At 43.1% G+C, this 21,300-nt stretch overlaps 1 protein-coding gene across 2 annotated transcripts in view; it reads left to right on the plus strand.

Moving 5' to 3' along the window:
- Positions 1-21,300, plus strand: part of LOC116843284 (neuroligin-4, Y-linked-like) — a 289,044-nt gene that overhangs the window by 231,142 nt on the left and 36,602 nt on the right. For both annotated transcript variants that reach the window (XM_032813593.1, XM_032813594.1), the window contains exon 10: positions 12,130-12,257. In XM_032813593.1, the coding sequence (XP_032669484.1) occupies positions 12,130-12,257 (128 nt within the window). The remainder of the gene's footprint in view (positions 1-12,129; positions 12,258-21,300) is intronic.

Consider the following 21,300-nt stretch of genomic DNA (forward strand, 5'->3'; position numbering starts at 1 on the left):
ATATATATATATATATATATATATATATATATATATATATATATATATATATATATATATGTATGTATGTATATATGTATGTGTCATACTTTATTGGGAAATTAGATGCGTAAAATGCTCAAAGGTTCCCCAACGTGGATTAATTAACAAAGCAATTTGGGTGTGCAAATTAATTAATATTTCCTGGTTCTTCCGGCTATTATAACTGGTGTAACATTCATGACTATCGGCTCGCATAGCTAGTAGCAAATAGATGAATACGGCGCGAAATGGTGTAAACAATAATTTAGCATAATCGTCGAGGACTAAACAGTACGCCCGTCCAATAACCGCGTATGCGGCAATCGCAAACATTGCCCAATGCTCACCCCTTCGCCTTTGTCCCCTCCCACCGCGCCCTCACTCCCAACGCCCGCAACACCGTACTTTACTATCGTAATCCGCGAGTAAACTCCACATAATGCAGACATACGCGGTAACGTGCCGTCGAAGCTGCCCTTAATGCTCTCTGGCCTACGGCTAAAGCTCTCCGCAACAAACGCTCTTGCATTCTGATCCCTCGGAACACTAAAAAACTGGGTAGAGCTCAAAATTTATAAATAACTGCGAAACCAAGTTCGTTCAGCTAAGCGTTTGCTTATTGTTCACGAAATAAGAAAAAAACCAACACGAAGGTAGACTACACCCTTTGTTTCACTAAGGAGTTCCTTTGCACTGATTAAACAATCAAATTCAACGACTATATTTTGTGTTCTATTTAAGATTTAAAAAGAATTGATTTTTTTATCTTCTTCAAATGAAGCTCGAGTGATTTTGGATTCGAAACGTCGAGAAGTGTTATCCCATTTTTGGAAGGTTTCTATGGTTTCTCAAAGCTCAGGAGGAAGAAAGCTTGAAGAATTCAGCATTGCGAATAATCATTCGTTTTGATTTTGAAGAATCCGACGTTTCATTCGTTTGATTCTTGCAACATCGGATCTGAAGAAGGAGATTTGGAAAGATTTTGAGGAGCTTGCTAATAACTCGGTTTGCGTTTTGTTGCGCGTATTCCTTTGTAGCTCGATGTACGTCGAGTCCTGTCTTTGCAAACTGAAAGCTAGCGTCGCAACAGGTTAGATCGGTGGTTAGACAATCCTTTCTCCCTTGCAGTATGCATAATGAATAAACGGTGAGAAGAAAGGAAGAATGGCGGAATGACGAAGGAGAAGGGCGCTGGCGAGAGAGAAGAAAAGCGAATCGATAAATGGCGCGGAGGTTGACGCACGACAGAGACGAGAAGATAACGCAAGACGTGAGAGCGGCAGAATCCTGTAATTCCGGAGGATAAATGGTCCAAAGGGTTGTGTGTACCATTTGTGCATGCGCAATATATGTCAACTCGTATACCGCGAGATATTATCAATGTCATTTCCCCGAGCAGATGACGCCCCAACGTCGGTTATTATGCAAGAATAGCGAACTAGTTGTTTCAGATTTTTTACGAATAAATGAGAAACTCGCGATAAAAGATGCTGCGTCAGGTCGTACGAAGCGATTTTTACGTGTAAAATCTACAAATAGAGTTGTACTTGTTATATGAAATTCACTTCAATCGCAGATTCAATCTACTCCCATTCCGAACGGCTCGTGCAAGTCGCAGCTTGGAGAACTTCCGGATCGTTGAAATTTTCAATTGTAGGTTTCCGTGGATATTTATGCGCATATTAAAGCCGACGGCGAACCTGTTTCCCGTAGGAAATAGGAATTAGGGGCAGAATAGGAAATGGGAATTGAAATCGTCGAAGATCTTGTGGGCGCGCACGCGCGCGGTTGTTGGCGCGAGAAGAGTTAATAGCGATGCGGCCGCGATTTATGATGCGTTCCCCGTGTTAGTTGCTTAGATTGCAAATAATGCTTTTGGGGCCCTATCAACAAGTTCTCAGGATCTCTAAATGCCGCTAATTACGCCACGGTCGGCCGAAACTTTTAACCCTGATTCAACGCGCGCTCCATCGGATTGGCGGACCCTTAAAAGTTCTGCTTATTTCGCGGCACGTTTCTCGTTTTCCGACTCAGTTTAGACGAATGAACAAAGTGGTAATTACATCGTATACTCGTTAACGGGGCTTACCGGCAAGAATAGCAACAATCGGCTTCACGCGAGTTGGAGTAGCTCGCGATAGTGAAGCGTGTATAGACCTGTAAATCGTTCGTCTGAAATTCAACGAACTCGTTATACAACGAAACAATTCGCACATATTGAATATATTGTTTTTCATACTTGGATCAGTAACAGAGATCTGGACCGTTTGATTTGCGGCGGTTGTTTTAATTTAGTCTCTCAGATATCTCCGCGAGAGAGATCTACATAATGGGATTCCTGGATACTTGACAGTTACGTTATTAAATCATCGGTGTCTCGCGCAGTTAAATCAGCAAACGGATAAGTAACCAGATAGCTGAGAAGGAGAGTATAGACGGAGCGGCTGGAGAGAGAGAGAGAGAGAGAGAGAGAGAGAGAGAGAGAGAGAGAGAGAAAGAGAGAGAGAGAGAGAGAGAGAGAGAGAGAGAGAGAAATGGCTAAATAAATTGATATTCTTAAAACGTTGAATGACAATTCAATTTTTAACTGTTTAACAAGAATGTACTTGTTGTCTGATAAACGGCCTTTTAATCATGTTATTGTACACTCAATAAGGAATAAAACAATTATCTTTTTCAGAACTGTTTAATACCAAGTAATGAAATCCTTTGTCAGTTGGACAATTGGATTATTGTGTGTTTCTATACAATTGCAAAATGTCCTGCTTATATCTAGATCGCTCATTTCTCTCTCTCTTTCCATCTATCTATTTATCCATCTATCTCTCATTCGCTCGTTCGCTCGCTCGCTCTCCCCTGTGTAACCCCGATGAGCCTTCGACGATGACTCACTGCAAATTCCGCCACGAGGCGTTGCTCGAGGCTGTAATCCAGATGGATTTGGAAATTCGCAGGAAGCATTGTGGTTCCTCTGAGGAAGGAAGAGCGTTATAACGACTCGGTATGGCATTACGGGGAGAGAGCATGGTCCATGATGCCGCTAATGCTCGCCCTCCCCCTGCGCCATGTCGCGCGCGCGCTTCGTAACCGCAAAACCTGCTCGTGTCTCGCTCGCAAGGGGGATGAGGGTGGCTCCAAGGGGCGTGGGAGGAGGTAGAGCTTAATTACGCACTACCTGGATATGCACGTTGGGTAAATTGCTATTAGTGGTTTCGGAGACACGTTAAAATGGTTACCACAGCAACGGCTTTCATTTCTGTCTCAATGACAAAGGGAACGATGAAGAGTGATGAGCGTCTGCTTTGAGCCGTGATATTGGGTCACCTCAGAGTTCATTGAATGCTCGTTTACGCATCAAGGTGCCGCGACGCGCGCGGTAATTAACAGGGGTGTAGCAGAAAACGCAAGGAAATATCGTTGACAAATTTATTTTGCCGAGGACCGAGGGGTTCAAAGGCATTATTATTATGCAAATTCGTCTTCGGAAGCTCTACGTGTTCCGCGCAAAACTCGCAGCCATTTCGTGCATTCCAGATGCCGAAATTCTCAAAAATGCCCGAGCGTTCAAGGATTATTTTCGGGCAAATAGACGCGCTCGCGTGAGCATCCACTTAGGCGCGAACCGATTATATAAGTACAAAGCTGCGACTCTCTCAGTATCGACCTATCCCATTGTTCAATGATGCAAATAGTTGGAGAGAACCGCGTAAGTGCAATATGCGCGCAGCCCAAATACCCATGCGCCCGTAATAGAACTCCCTCAGTCAAGATCACGCTCCTGAGGCCACCTTGAGAACCAACATACTCGTGGACTCTCTCGTTCCGCGAATATTGCGGATGATGATTAATAACAGCAAAGCTCGGGGCTCTGCCGAACGATACATTTTTTTATTCGCATTAATACGAGACTATTTTCGTATCGTAATGAGAACGCAGAAGAAGACAGGGTGAAAGGAGGGGGAGGGATAGGATGGAAAGGGTGAGTCGACAGGGCAATGCATCAGCGGTTAATGAGCAAACTTTAATATTCTCCCGGACTAAAACCCACCCCTTACCACCACCTATCTTCCACCGACCACGAACCAGCCCCTATGTTCCGGAACTCGAAAGGGGGCTGGTGGCAGCAGAGGGGGAGGGTGGGATGACACGGCGAGCGCGATGCACACGACTGCCATAATTATTGTGCGCCGGCGGAAGGAGGGTGAAACAACGGCGTATAAGCGAGGGGAGCAGGGGGTTGGAGAGGCTGGGTTGTTTGGCGCCGGGCAAGGCGATGAGGGAGGTTTCACTCACGCCGCGCGCAATGGGACGTTCTTTTGGCGGGATTCGACTTCAAAGTCGTCCGCATTCATTAATTTCATGGAAAGGGGAGGTGTCCAATTAGAGGCGGCCGTGCGCGCCGATTGAACGCTGATACGCTGGAAGGAGAGTCACCGACGTCGCTACGATGACGATGGTAGTTGGCTCATTTTTTCTCGAGCGTGAAATGAAACCTCGGTAAATAAAGTTCCGTCTCATCTCGCCTTAGTTTGCCTTATCTCATTGCTTGCCGGACGCACGCAACCTGTGCGTCTCGAGAGTTCGTCGCTTAATTAAAAAAAAGCGAAGAGTAAAGTTCGAGGGAGCAATATATGCTTAATCAGATTTAACAGGGAAGCACCTGAATGTATGTGTATGTGTGTATGTGCTTTCAGCACGCGATGTGAAAGTCGGCGCGACGAGTGCTGAAACGAGTGTTGATTTCGTGGTTTTTATAGGGTTTTTTAGGCAATCGACAGAACCAATTGAGATTCGACTTTTCCTTCCTCGACATTTCTATCTGCTGAGATCAGCTAAAATTTTAACTTGATTCTTAAATTTTCAGCCTCATCATTGCCCACGTCTTTTCAACTCCTATACAGATATGACCGTTTTTATTTCCTTTTAAAACATATTAAAATACAAAAAAGGAAAATGGTAACGTTTTGATATCAATATTTTATTTGCTATAAATTGAATGCATGTCCCGGTCAACTATCAAGCGACATTTAGTCGGCGGAAGTAATATGGATTCGAACTGTAGCCAAAGAGGAATTACGATATCATCCGACACGATACAATGCCATCTACGGAAAGGTGACTACTCCACTCTTCTTCTCTCTCCCTCTCTCTCTTTCTCTCTCCCTGCTTTTTCGTCGTACATTGTAAAAAGAGCGTTAAGCTCGAATATGAAGCTTTTTTGCAAGTATCAGCAGGAAATTCTGCAGTGCAGCGTCCAAGAATGTGTTAATGACTTACGAAAGGAGTATGAGAGGATGGAGAAGGAATGGTGAGGAGGAGAGGAAGAGAGGAATAGCGGCTGCCTCGTATAGCGCCCAACCGTGATGTACCGTCTTTTATAATCACGAACGCCGCACGAGCGGCGAGGATGGTATGGCCATCGTGTATAGTTTGAAATCGTTTTCACGCGGAAAAGTTCGCGCATAATATCTGGAGGAATGATCTCACAGTGAAATTTCATTATACCGAATACCAACTGAGCGAAATTTTCATTATTCGATTATGAATCCCTGGCGAACGTACGCATTAGCCCCGAAACGTTAACAGGAAGTGATCGCTAAATAATGTTAATATGGTTTTATATGCAATACCAGGGAGAGATTCTATGACCAATGCGCGATAATTGAAGCTCGCGAAACGTAACAATAGTTATTACGCTCTGATAACAAATACATCCTTAAAATGCTCTTAAAATGTGTAAATTTAATTTATCGAGAGAAAAAGAACGATGGATGGATTTAATGTTAAATGATCGTAGCGAAAGATCGATCAAGGCGTGTTGCAACACTTTCTTTTTCTTGTTTTTAATTAAAGTTGTCCTCTTCCATTTTCATCGTGACGAAGTACACTGTCGTCTCCTCATTTTGCTCATGGAGTCGTTTTTCCATATCGCTATTTTGCCTCATAAACGACGACGATTTTTCCCGCGCTTCTTCAAAAAGCACGCTATTTCCACATTCTCGCGTATCCCTCTCTCTCTCTCTCTCTCTCTCTCTCTCTCTCTCTCTCTCTCTCTCTCGTCTGCTTATTTCCCTACGTCTTTGAACGTTCTTCCCATCGTACACGTGTTCTATTTCTACCCCCGCTTTATGCCGTGCACATTATAATTCGCGCACAACCGTGCCATGGAGCTTGCGGGGGATGTCGGCTCGGCCAGGTGTGCCATCAAGGTCCACCGGACTAGCATAGATTCTGCGTTAGTCAGCATTTTTCCGAGCGACCTTGCGGAAAGGGATTAAAGCAAAATCGAGCTTTAAACCAACAGGAGGAGAGAGAGAGAGAGAGAGAGAGAGGGAGACAGAGAGAGAGGAAGAGCGATAGGGCGCCATTGATCGGAGTCGGTTTCACTTAAATCGTCGATGCATGTTAACCGGCAGTCGCGCCTATTAGTGATCGATCTGCCGAACGGAGATTGTCTATAGGTCCATACACGGTCGCGGAGCTAGTAATTGGCTTCGTCGGAGAATAACCAGCTGCGCCGTGTCCGGTGTCTTTCATCGTTCAAACGGAACAGAGCTCGTTCCTTCCACAGACTCAGTAGACGTACGATGGAAGTAACGAGCTAATTATAGACTCAAACTAAGGGAACCTTGATCAGGTTTAAGTTTTGATTCGTTCCCGGGAGAGAGAGAGAGAAGAAGAAAATTGCACAACTACGATCGCAAGAATTTTGACTTGAGAAAGGAGGAAGAAAGCGCCTCTCTCCATCTTCATCTGCAAGAGTTGGTCGTTAAAATTAAAGTTGCAGTACATTCAGTATACATTACGAGACGCGAGAAGATTATACACGAGGGAGATCATGTTAGCTTGCATGAGCGAGAAATCCGAGAATAATGGAATTTCCTTGACAAATCGCGCCTCCTTACGTTGGTTTACGCGATTCTTCGCGGATGAGTTTTGTCAAAGTTATAGATAATCGATTCTCCTCTCTCAGACGGAGTGGGGTAACGTAGCGCCGATAATTCCATTTCGCGTGTTGCTCTCCGCATCGAACAAGGACTGATGCGATAAATCGTTAATTCGCGAGTTGGATGCGAATTGTACTTGGAGAATAATTTAATTAAAATTGTAATGATGTATTGACTGGTAACGATCCCTTTACAGTAATACATCAGCGATATCGCGCATATTTTATGCGCCCGCACAATGGTAGCTGCTCATAATTTATGTATCGTCGACGATGCATTTTCAGAGAAACGGGTAACCGACATTACATAATTCATTGAATTTATACGAGCAGGATAACAAACTGTATGGACTATAACGTCATAAATCATGACAGCCTGAAACAAGAAAAATCGAAGGACGCGCGCACAACGTAATATTTTTCGTCAAGGATGTCTGCAGCGAAAAATAATTCGCAATGATGTTAACTGAAAGCGACGCAAATCCCCTTCGACTTTAAACGCTCATGGAAGATGTAATCAGCTTTAGGCGAAAAAAGAAAAAGAAGCCTTTATCAGGGAGCCTCGACCTTAATTTGTTGAAACTTAAGCAGTTTGGACAATCAAATCGCAAGATTGTTAATGAGTAACGCTATTTTATTTTTTAATTAATTTCAGCTCCGTCTTAGAGTTAATTACCGCGATATTATTCCGTGAAAACTGAAAAGTCGCGAACAATGGACGCGCCTTTAATGCTCGCTAAGGCAAAGTCGCTCCAAATTCATTAAAAAGTGTATTCTCGCGATTAAGTCCTGCGTTTTTTCAAAATCTGCCAAATAAATCGACAGCCCCGTCGCGCTGCGTCGTCGCATCTTTCGCAAAGCGCGTATTTGAACTTGCGAATTTACGTTTCCTAACGAGATGAGAAGAACATATATGTGTATATTTGAAATATATTTAACATATTTTGACGCTAAATATATTTAATAAAATATATTTTATTAAAATATTTTCTCAATTTCGTGGGGAAAATGTCTCGTTAAGTGCGACGTGCACAAAGGTGGAAATCGCTTCGAGGATTCGTCTTCGCAGCGGTTTATAACGTCTCATCGGGCTGTCGCGCGCGGCTGTGTTGTCTCTCGCCGAGACCGCCGCCGGGGCGTGCACGCTCAGCGGGGGTGCATTATAGATTATTGTCATTCTCGTTGTTGCGCAATCTACATAGTTATACATTATCCGACCGCCACACAAGGCGTATTCCATCGCGTTCGCGACGGACGTGTGCGCGCACACACGTAAGCGGAATGTTGTGGTTTACGTTGCATTAACTTTGGACGATCGAAGAATCGACTCTCTTGTCTCGTTGATTCTTCATGCCTGACCCGTAATACACGACACGACGCGCAAACGTTCTTATCAATTATTCTCGCGGGATTTATGGCCGCTGGATGCTCGTCTTTATTTCATCACCGGCATTTTCGCTTTTAATCACGACGCTTCATCGCACAGCACACAGGGAGTGTTCTTTTGCTCGAGATAACTACAATGCGACCTACACATACACACACGCACGCACACACGGACGAATCGACTCTTTAAATCTCATCTCGCAATGCTTTTTGTCCACGAACATGACGAGAACAGGGACCCGTAGTCCTTAATTGGTCTTAACCGAGCCGTGCAAAAGAAACGTCCCATCTCAACGAGAAAACTCATAGCACGTAGCTTTGCGAATACTCGAGAGAAAGGGAGAAAGAGAAGGAAAGAAAGATTTTCGCTCGGCTAATTCGCAGTTACTATTAGTGCTTAATTGGTCGGACAGCGATTTCCCCCTCGGGATTTAGTCCTTCCTGGGACTCAACACGCTACACAGGGACGACACAATTCTCGGCGAGATTGGTAAATTAATTATTGAATTTTTACGCGGTGCGCATTTTCACATGTGTAAAATGCAATGTTCAACGTGATAAAAAATGCCGCGAGATTAACAGGTTCATTGGAGTCGAGTTTCGTATAATTCCCGGGAGAACTTCAAACGATCGTCATCCGCTTTGTATACAAAAAAAATAATCCCTTCTATTGTAGTAAAAATCACGTTAAAATTATATTGATATTATATATTTAAAATTATATTATTACTACTACAATGTGTTTTTGTAAAACTGTATTGTGCCGAAATTGTAGAATATATTACTACTGAAATAGGTAAATTTCACAATATACGATATAAAAAAAGAAAACATTCAAATAATTGTAGTGAAAAGTAACATTCTCATATAAACATACATTTCATAAACGTACATTTCGTAAACGTACATTTTATAAACATATAGTAATTCATAATTCTGCATGTCTAAAATTACAAAAATTTTGTTGTAATTTTTACTACAGTATTTACTCTCCGTGTATTTCTTTTCTAAACATACATCTACCATTGCCATCAATATACTTTGTAATTGTATTACTATGCACAGTTAATGTATACAGATAAAGTGATAATTAATACGTTCATTGCTCGTCAATGAATGAATAATTATCCATTCATTTCTATATATTAATAGATATTAGTGAGATTATGAAATGGAAACGAGGTTACTGGCAAAATTTGATGTCATCATAATCAGCAATAAATTAAACGTGTTAGTGAGTAAAATTGGAATTTATTGCAGTTAGATCTATTCGATATCGGGTAAGGATTAACGTTAAGTCGCAAATTAAATGACACCGTTCGTGTATTACTTGACTAACAAAATACAATATGTATGTGTGCGAAACCTGATATGAAAATATGTAATGCATAAAGTATATATAACGGATGAGATATTTAAAAAGAGAGAGATACCATAGGTTAAACGCCAAAAGGTAGACGCGCGCTTGAAAAAATTTCGTGGGAATAATCTCTCACGTATAAAATAAACGGGAATAAAAATGAAATATACAAGATACAATCTTATGTTACGCCACATTCAGTTTGAAGCGCCATTATAAATCCGATCGTCCAAGGATCGCTGCCTTAACCGATAAAAATTCAAGTGCGCGCCGCGAAAATATCGACCGCCCGCGAGACACACAGGAGGAACAGCAATATCCATAAAATTTTCAGTTGCTTTTAATATACGGCAGAAATTCGGCAACGGTCTGTTTTCCAGCGGAATAAAATGTTTTTTTTTCAGCGCGAGCGCGCGTCGGCGTGACAGACGATACTGCCATAACTAAAATAACAGCCTTATTTCACGCGGTGGATTTCCATTTCGGCGAAAAGCCCGCGTTCTCGCGTTCCCGCGCGCGTGATTTACATCTGGCTTGCGACCAACTTCGCTCGTAATTATCCGTGTAATTCGACCGATCGAACGATACGCTCTCGAATATCGCGATATCAAGGATCCGCAATTTCGGTATTTATCCCGGCGCGCTCATAAATCCCGACGAATTACGCAAATAATGCGCCAGGTCGCGAGCGCGAGCGTGCTATCCCTGACATACACACACAACACACACACACACACACACACACGGTTATTATCGAATCCCGGAAACAGTAAGCTTTTCGCGGCCATATTGTATCACCTCGATTCGGCCGCTGTCAATTAAATCGCTTCGCCAAAACACATGTGTGCGCACGAGGTAAGAGCAGCGGCAGTCGTGCGAGATGTTTTCTCACCGCAACGACGTTATCTCGCGTTTCTACCCGAGCTGCGGGAACCACCGATGTCCCGGGACAGGACAACGCTGGACAAAGGCGGCGGACATCACCTGGGTCTCTCCCACCTTCTCAAAGGATCCTCCTGTGGTAGCCGCCGTTAGTGTAAACGCCCGGCCGGCCGTGTGTTACTTCCAGTTACCGGCCAAAGTAACCATGGTCACCCATGGGGCACGGTCCTAGCCACAGCGGCAGCACCGTGGCCGGGATGATCCGTTAGTCTGTTCTTACCCGCGGTAGGACGTAACGCGCGGGTCGGGGAACGAGCAAACTTTGCGCGCGAACTCCATATCCCACATCGATACTGAATTATGTGAAGCTCGTGATCCGAATTCGCCCGTGCGCCCCGCGACTAAATCTCGCTCCCTCTCCTTCCCTTCCCTTTCCCCTCCCCCCCGATTTTCAACGATTAAATTTCTTCGCCGCCTCCGCGCCGCACCCTCGTACTTGTTGCGCGGGAAGCTATTTCGCGCTCGCGCGCGAAAATCGCTTTATCTGAATGCAGCATCATACGGGACAGCTTAATTCCCGAGAGAAACTTTTTAACGGAAGATCGCCAGATTATCATCAGCGATTAACTCGAACTTGGAATTCCTCGCGTCTAAGAGGCAAACACAAATCGTTAAGCGGCAATTAAAGTAGACCGGTCTTAATGGAATTTTGCACGAGGGAAATCTTTCGTGTTGTCACCATTATACAGGAATGAGATTCCGTTTGAAGCAAAAGAAATTGTCAAATGACAAAAATTGTTTTAAGTATTTATAATACCGGCCGCTTCCAAGGATCGCGGCTTTAAATAATAGTTTAAATATTATGCAAGTTTCAGTCTTAAAAAAATCGTGACAAGTATAATAGAAGAGAAAATATAATAAAAAATTCAATATAATAATATTGAAAAGTTCACAAATCTGTATTTTATAATCTTTTTATGGAAAGATTCTAAAAAAAACATCGTTAATTCATGCCAAATTACTCTTAAAGAGACCTTAATTAGTATAATATTTAATTATACTTATAATAATATATTTGTACATGTACAGAAAATGTTAAATATTATTATATGTAGTGAAGGTAATATTTTTTTTTAAGCGAGTGTTTGCCTGTGTAAATCTCTGTACTAACAGGAACCGGCGTGTTTTATTTGCGTGTGCACAAGTTAATATTTCCAAATGAAGAAATTGCTTGTTCAACGCGCATTTTGTGCCACAGGCGTGTAAAGCTCAGCGTTTTCCTCTTCAGATCTACATGTCTGAGAACTCTCGATAACCAGGTTCACGTTTCATTCGCGTTAATTCCGACTCCGAACTAATTGCTTCTAGAGTATCCATGTTATCTCACTCGTATAACCAGATTAACGTATGTTTGACAGAGAACGCGACGTGTTATCGTCCTAGACGTCGTTATCGTCATGATACTCGTGTCGCACTTGCAAACGTGTCCTGCTTGGGAAAGCAACGCTAACGGATCGTCATTTTGATTTTACAGAAATCCAAACATCATCGATCATCATGGTAGAAACGACACTGTCTTGCCGGCCAGCAGAGAGAAGAGTCGATTTCGCAGCTTGTCGTGGGAGCAGTACGACCCAGTGCACCAAAAGTACTTGGAAATTGGTAAGTGACACCACATTGGACGTTCATATATTCTCATTTGTCCCCTTAGACACACGTGTTGCGACACGAACGAACATTATCAAAGTAGGAACTGCGATCATAAACGACACGACTCGTTCAAGTCTCCGATATTTCTACAAAATATCCCAAACAACGTTCCCTTAATATAACAAAGGCGTAATCTCTAGAAATCTTAAGTCCTACAAACGAATGTTATAAATGGGAGTCGCAATCGTAAGCGAAACAGTCCGCGAGATTTAATTCTTTAATATTTCCACAAAGTATCTGGAATCAAATTCCAAATAGCATTCCCTTGATACAATAAAAACATAGATAATCTTTAGAACTTTTAAGTGTTCGGTTGGTTCTCACAAACGAGCCCTCAACTTTTCGCAGCTACTCCGCGTGCATTTCTCACAAAGCGGCCGTAACGGAGAGCCGACAGTGAAAATGAAGAGAGAAATGGCCCGTCGATTATTGAATTAGCCCAATAAAAAACTTGCAGGCTTTGAGCGCCTCAACTTCTGATTACCGCATCGATTTAAAATACCCCGACTTGGGCTTATTCTGAGCGCGCATTCGGGCGCGTCATTCTGAACCATTCTGGGCGGCCATTCAGAGGTTAAGCAAAACGCGTTAATTCTTCGTTTGCTCGTTACTCAAATCGGCGGCGTGGAGAGACCGAATGCAGATAGCAGGCCGAAGGTGCTCTCTCGAATTTCTGAGCAAATATCGAGACCTGTGCTCCCGTCTCATTTCGAGTGCAGCCACTCGGCGTTCGATTCGTCTTCACTTGGCCGTGCGCATGAAGAAAGCGTTCGCTGGCTGCCGAGTTAGCTCGAATTAGAGCGGGTCAGATCCCGGGCGAGCTTTCATCGTTTCGTACGTGAGGGAAGAAAGGGCGGCAGATGAAGTGTCGTGCCAGGAACATGGTTTGCCACTCGTGTGTAGCTGTCCGAGCCGAGGCGAAGAGCGGCTGGAGACTTTTCCGCGGGGTCATTTTTATTTTGAGGGCCGTGCTCGAGCACGCCGTATATGACGCGGGACGAGCTCTTTGACCTGAAAAAAAGCCCGCGGTTTATTCTGTAAGCTAACCACTTACGGGCGAACGAGAACGCGAGCCTGCGAAAAATCGAACGCCTGCATGAATTACCTTTAACCTCGCCAAACGCATTTGCGCAGTTCGTTACGCGTATCAACATACGCACGCACGCGCGCGCGGCTGAAAAATTGCCCGAGCTGACTATTCGATTGAGGTGGGAACTGATGCGGAAGTAGAGTTTAATGTGTTTCATTGCGAACAACTGTAATTCCTACATTCGTCGCGCGAGCTCTTGACCGATACGAATGATCATGGATGTCTGTCCCAAAGTTTCGTTCGATTTTCCAGTTGAACTTGATTCTGTCGCAGACTGTGGCGACAGATTATTTATCAAGCAATCGCCATCGTTGCCTGTGACCCTACATCAACGACAACGAGACGTTATCGGCAGGGTCGTCTGTATTGCGTGCGTGACGTCATTCATTGAAAATCGAGCCTCTTGACTGAGGCGACATTTCAAACGGCACGTTAATCGAAAAATGAATAGTCGCGTAATTGGCCGCTTTTGTTCTCCTTTTTGTTGAAAATAATTTTATCAATAGACCTATTGTCGGAACTGCGTCGTAAACTGGTAAACGGTTGATTGTCGAAATGCGTATTCGGGTCATAGCTCTGAGATCTCGAAAGAATTGGACTCAACTTGGAAAGAAATTTTCATCGAGATTGCCACCGCGAGAAACACGATGTTCACCATTTTTCACAAGAAAGTCTGCTGAAAAATGGCGTCGGACCAATAGCCCGCATTCCAGCGTTGTTCGAGCCGACTCGAGTCGACTCGAGTCGATTCTCTGGGACGCCCACGCGTGATCCAAGAAAAATGTGCCGTGAAAATGGAGCAAAAGGGTAGATCTTTATTCTCCCTGTGATTAATTTTTTGTCTTCCTCCCTTTCTCTTATCTGACTTGAGTGAAGGCCTTTTGACGGCTGAAGGGTCGTCCGCAAGAAAACAGGATACCCGCCAAAGATACCGATATATTATGTCCAACACGCTTGCGACACGAATCAGAGTGTACACACTTTTATGATTTACCTTCGTATATAAATATCGTTGCTCCAGGAGTTGTCATTGTCTTATCCCACATCGCGTAATGAAATGATATCGTCATCAAACACTACCAGTCGTACTGTAAAACCTTCCAAAAACTCCAGTGAGACATCAATATCTTACCCCTATTCCTCTGGCGCCAAGCACGAAACTTTTAGTTTTTTTTTCTTTTACTAAAACTACATTAATGTACTACTTAATGAAATGAAAGTAAAAAAAAAATTGTACGTTTAATACACAAAATCGATAGCGAAAGGCTTAAGAATTTTGCGTTTAGCATTCCCTTCTCGTTTTAGAGAAAAACTCTCTTGAGGCCATACACATAAGAGAATTTTCGTTAAAGATAAGATTATATCTTTATAGACATCATAGATAAGATTATATCTTTATGGACGCACCAAATTGTAATTTTGTCTGTTATAAACGTGCGATATAAGTGATAAAATTGCTGATTCTCTGAAATCCAAAGCAGACGTTCTTTGAAAAAAACTTACGTAGAGGTATTTTATTCTCTTTTCTTTGCAACTAATCCCGACCTAAATCTGGTTGCAAGTATCCGTTTGATGCGCGCGGTAGCCTCGCAACATTACGTCGAGACGATCAGCAGGAATGTCCGTGTGCAATTGCAGAAACGTAGAACATTGTCGACGAGTCTGTTTCGAATTTTACGTAGCGCGGAGAAATTCAATAATCTTTTGTTCCTTCGATTCGGTTTAATCTTCGATTTCCGGCAACTCGGGGGGATGAAACGGGCGGGGCTCCCGGCCGAAGCGAAAACAGCAATCGACGGTTCGAGTAGTCGTTGTTTTACGTCCCGGCATTCCGCTTTTGTTCGCTTACCTCTCACCGCAGTGCTCGCTATCTGCTTCGCAATAGTTTTTGCCCCTCCCAGCTCTAGCCTTCAACCTAGCGTGTAGCTGTTTCTTAACCTTGATATAAATGTACTTTACTTTAGTATCGACTACGCTCTAGCCGACCCTCAGAGAGGCCGTTACCTCCCAACTTATTTATGCCATAATTCACTTTACACGTAGTATTCTTCGGGAACTCGGCGCTACGATGATTGGATTTATCATTAGATGGATCGTACCGTCGGATTTCCCACGTTGCACCTTTTGTCCCGAACTTTCTGATATCAAGAATTCCATACGGAAGCCCTACGATCTCTCCCTAACTTTTCTTCAAACTATATCGCTTATTTCTCCGTTATTTTATATCAAATTACATGAAAAAGGCATTGTAGTAAAAATTACGTTAAAATTACATTGCTTTTTATAATATCTTTTTGTTAGATTGTATTAAAATTGTAGTATAAATTAGTGAAATGTAGTATAAATTAGAAATAGTATAAATTTGATAATCTATCTGATATACGCTGTAAAAAATGTTCAAGTATAATTGCAATAATACAAGCAAATATTTAATCTATAGGAGAACAATAATGTCTGACAGTGCCAACGTACACGCTGAATATTTTTTTAAACTTTGAAACGCACGCGTTTGAATCAAACATCAGAGCTCGACCCTTTATCCTAAATAATTCTTATTAATTAAACCTGTTATCAACCCCCAACTATTTTAACATTTTATTTCCGACATTCTTTCTATAATGTTATTAATTTTAAAACAAATCTGCAATAATTTCGATCATAATTCTCTGGTTCAACATTGAAAAAATTTTGTTGTCGTTTTTGCTACAACATTTGTTCTGTGGCCATTGTTTACTTCTTTGTTACTATTCTTCAAGTTTCCTTCTTTACAGAAGTAAACGCGCATTTCTATTCCTTACGGTTGCTCCTTCCAAATTTCCTCCATACTCACAGCATAAAATAGAATTAGCCGGCAATGTAAAATCTAATTAGTCCCAAATTCCAAGGCTATAGAATTCAGAGGTACTGCGAAACTCTCGATAGCTTTGAGTATCGAAACCCAACAATCCGAGATAAGTAAATTACAGAAGCCAACGAGACGCCATAGTGAGCGCTACAATGAATGTCGCTTGAATCCAAGAATGCCTTATTGTAGCAAACGTAACGAGCCTTCAATTAAACCAGTCGGACGCGACGAGTCTTTAATTAAAAATGGCGAAAAAAAGCTGGGCAACGCGGAATGTCCTGAAATTAGAACAATCGCACGTATCATGACAGCGATGCTTGCTGCTCGAGGCATTCCCGAACGATCTATCGCGCAAGCTTCGTTGACGCACAACTCCGCTCGCGCGGGTTGTTACGGGCGCCATTGTTCGTAATTAAATCAGATCCCTCCGTATTTCCTTCGTTTTTTCCTTCCTCTTCTTTTTTCGCTGGCGCGCTGAGAGCTCGTAAAGCCACGGCGAGCGCTGCGCCGAGGGTTTATATCCTGTACGTGATGAACGGTGACATTTGACACGGGTAGACGGCGTCACGTTCTCATAACGCTCGGTATAAACACCTACTATGTGTTCCATAAGATAACGTCCGGCAAACTTACATAATCTTGCGACACGCGTTCGGTCTTGAACATGGTGCGATATTTTATTCAAAATAACACGCCAACGCGTAATTTTCCGCGCGTTTCCTCTCACCGCCACTTTCGTACGATGAAAAATGCGACACGAGCGCTCACATTGTCGGCATCGAATCTCTTCTGAAAAATTACGAGGAATATGAGAATCCTTCTCGAGAACGCAATTCTTTGTTTTCAATTTCGAGAGGATCGTCGAGAACGTGAGTTAAACGTATAAAATGGATTAAACGCGGGCTCAAACAAGCCTTCGTCCGTCAGAAAGCTGCCAAATGTGCCGGACGCGAGTGTACTTCGTACAACGCCCTGTATAGAAAGCCGTCACGTAAAGCTCGTAACGGGTTAGCGAGATGCGGCGACATGAAATAACGCGCTTAAATAGATTACGCGAAGATTACAAGGCAAGGCTGACCGGCTTTGCGCGTGTGAGTTATAAGGCGACGCGTTGCCGCTGATCGATCACACTCGTGCCAATATCGACTGGTGCCAATGTCGAAAAGCGGATCAGCGATAAACTCGCGTCGCCGCGGTGAAACACGGCCCAAGGAGGCGTGTGTGCCGATCAAAATGCTCTCGACGACAGAATATCGTTGAAGAAAATTGACTTGTTAATGGGTCTCATTATCTCGACGGAGGAACGCAATTTTAACGGCGAACAAGTGCATTCGCTAGGCAAATTGATGTAATTCGACTTATTATACATTTCGAACTGTTCTCCAGGTCTCGCGCGAGTGCTTTGCACCTAATTCAACTATTTCAATGAATCTAACGGGACGGAAGTCAGCCCCCCGGCAGCTTCGAAGAACAAGCTACTCAGAGGTTGCTTCCCTTTGGGCGCTTTTCTTTTGGGGGAAAGGCTCTCCTCTCCCTTATCCCGGGATTAAAGGCGGGATGAAACCTGGAAGGGCTTGAAGGCAGCGGCGTTCTGAGACTATCGTCGAAGTATAAAGCACTAAACAGCAAGTTCGTCCGTCGAACTTTCGAAGCCTCGCGACTTTGCTCTTACCAAGATTAGCTCGGCCGGGCTGTGTGTGTGTGAAAGAGAGAGAGAAAGAGAGAGAGAGAGAGAGAGAGAGAGAGAGAGAGAGGAGAAGGGGGAACCCGACGCAGAAGAGTTCGTAATTTATTACAAAATATTGAAGGTGACACCGTCGAACTCGCGGTTCGCTTCCTGCTTCTCTTTCGCTCGGCTCACACAATAAATATCTTCAAGATTGTCTCTGCGTATGCATTTAATTCACCTGGACAGGTCAAATATTAACTTTTTAAGACCCAGGCATCGACCCCGCTCGAGTAAAAAATTCGTTTTTTCTAAAATAGTCTTAAAAAACGCTCCTGATGAGAAATCTTGTGAGAAATAAGATTTACCGTCGAGGAATACGATTTTCTGAATGTGCATAATTCTGTACAATCATATTTGCACCATCATGTGCACCTCACAGCTATAAAATATGATAGATCCTATAAGCATAAAAATGAACATGATGAAATAATGAACAACATGATAGAATGAATAAAATTTAAGTAAATAAAATAATAAAATGAACATAAAATCTTGTGCTTTATTATGACATTGATGAAAATGTGAGACAATAAAATTTGACCTTTTTCGTGAAAAAAAAAGTTTTACACAAGTGCCAACGATCGATTGATTTCTTCAGTGAGAAAATTACTGTTGCACGAGCCGGGAAGAATATATCTCTATCAAGGATAAATCGATAGCATACTGAGAGATAAAAACGATTAATCTAGCTAAAATTATGGTTATTTTTTGGTTGCTCACAAAAATGGTAATAGTAATAGTAATATGCGTATAAGCTTATTATCGCTAATATTATAGTAGAATTTAATGAAAAAATTATGTTCTCGATCGTAATTTATAACAATTATTTCTCCATGTGATCGCAGTTACCAACATTAAACATTTTCCTCTCAGTATATTACGACAGAATCATTATTTTGCCAATATAAAAAATTCAGGGAGGACCCAAAGTGAATGTACATAATTTTGTACACCGGATCTTAAGAAATTAATCGGTTGTCATCAACGATAACTATCATTCGGAAAGTGAGCTTTGTGATGGAATAACGGCGTGACTCGATCCGAGGCAACATCCGACGTGTGCCAATTCTCCACGAGTTTCCGCGGATGTAAAATTTGGTAATGATAATGAGAAACAACGAAACGGAGCTCGTGGATCTCAAAGTGGCGGGAACCTCGTCCTCTCAATGTTTAATTTAATCCTCAAAGCGAATGCTCGCATATTCATTCGTCAGTGTAAACACTTTTGCATCGCGGAAAGTGGCAAGTTTTGCGCGCACGTAGTTACCCACGCACTGCAGTCGTAACTTCGTATCCGGATTCTTCTTTCGCCATAGTTATATTGTGCTAACATTAAACTCAGTCTCGACAGGCCAAGTCGCATGTGTTTTAATTAAAGAGGAATATTAATTTGCGCGTTCTCATTTTCAACGCTGGTCGTGCACGCGCTCTGCTAGGAGATTAATCATTCCCACGATGAATTAAATAATGTTTACAATTACAAACGTGCAGGCGCACACGTGAAAGCGAGCGCATTGTTTCACTCGGCAAATAATCGTTAAAATTGCATTGGAAATTACGTGTAGGATATTCTTGTACTTTAGCCTTCTACTGGTCGCGAAACGGATATCGATCCGACGCGAAGTTGGTTACATGAAATCGCATACCGCGCGAATCTGTTGTTGCCCGACCTGTAAATTCGATCCGCACGAAGAGGACACCGATGCAAAATGAGCCAACGTTCAGCTCCGTGAAAATCTTGCGATATTATCGTCGCCGAGTGAGAAAAGCGTAAAACTGCTTTAACCGCGGCTTTCCCAACTTTCCAACGTGGGTCTCGCGCGCTTATTGTTATATTGCAACGTCAAAGGACCCAAGGATCCAAGGACGTCAAAGTTATACGACCGTAGTTCGACACCCACGTTATTCATCGCTTTATGAGCTCTTTTTTTTCCATTACACGGCTCGTCCGTTCTGCGAAAATATTCCCGTGGCGCACGATACGCCGGAGCTCGGAGATGGAAATTCGTCTGGTTTCAGATCGCCAGAACCATATGTGCGTGCGAGGTTAGAGGGGAAAAGTTCGGTGAGCGCCAATCCTGCGATGCTGTAAACCATACCGGCAGGCCGGCGAACTTCACCGGTACCGGCGCGCTCTTCTCCGACTTTCTTATGCGCGCTCGCGGGCGACAATGTTCGTTCTTGTAAAAGTTTCAGCGCCTTCTTGGCGTACCGCCATCGGGCGCCCTGCCGTATACTCGTGGCGCGTAGTGCTCGCGCGCTACGTATCCGTGTAAGGTTTCTTCAGGAATTTACGTAATGGCCGCGGCTACAAAGTGCGAGGAAAGGATCCACCGAAAGTTTTGCCGCCCTGTGTCTATAGGGAAGAGCAATAGAGTAAAGAAGCTAATAAATCTCGTCTAGGGAAGTGTAGAATCGAAGAATCAACAAGAGCGGAGTGCCGCAAATTTTCAGATAATAGGCGCCACGAGCGCCCGGGAATCCCAAACATCAAATTCGTCCCTGACGAGTCTGGAGAATTTCGAATTTCGCGACTAGACAGCAACCTCGATTCTATTCCCCGCGAAAGAGCATCGCGTTTGAGCGCGTTTTAGACGTGGCAATTTTATTAAAAATTTTTTTTTCATTTTTCGTTATCCAAGGCTGTGTTTTCGAATGACAAAGAACTTCAAAGGACAAAAGCGCGCTGTCGCTGCAAATAGTTTCAACTCAAACGCTGCGCTGTTCAATTCGCGCAAAACATTTCAGTCACTCGGTGATATATATTTTTTGGATGCGTAAATTTCCATTTTGGTACATTTACAAATCGTAATCGCCCCCATTTACAGCTCGCCCCGCGTTCATTCTGTTCAGCGTTGCCGTCTTGCAATCACTGTCGCGCGTTACACGCGCGCACGCGTCAAAAACACAGGAAGCTGTGCATATTCTGAGCACGTAGTCATAAATACGGATAAGATATATGCAGTAATGTGGTAATGCGCTATTCCGGCGTGGCAACGATATATAGTACAGTTCCCGACAGGACTCGGAGCAGTTTTGCCATGTCAATTTTGTGCCTGAATCTATATGCGCGAGCCAATTACAGGATATCGCGTGTAGAACATAAATCGTCGTGTGGCATTACTTAGACCATGCATACGCGCACTCGTGAATTAATACGCACGCCTGTCGACATGCTCTCCGCGCTGATGCGTCCATTTCACATGCATCCTTTACTCCTCCTCACCTCTTGACCTCGTCGAACCGATTCTGCCCGCACTTCCTGATAGCACTCATTTGTATTATATATATATATATATATATATATATATATATATATATATATATATAT

The sequence above is a fragment of the Odontomachus brunneus genome, unplaced genomic scaffold (assembly GCF_010583005.1).
Source record: "Odontomachus brunneus isolate Ranch 3 - 2012 unplaced genomic scaffold, Obru_v1 Obru_scaffold_031, whole genome shotgun sequence".
In the NCBI taxonomy this organism is placed as follows: Eukaryota; Metazoa; Arthropoda; class Insecta; order Hymenoptera; family Formicidae; genus Odontomachus; species Odontomachus brunneus.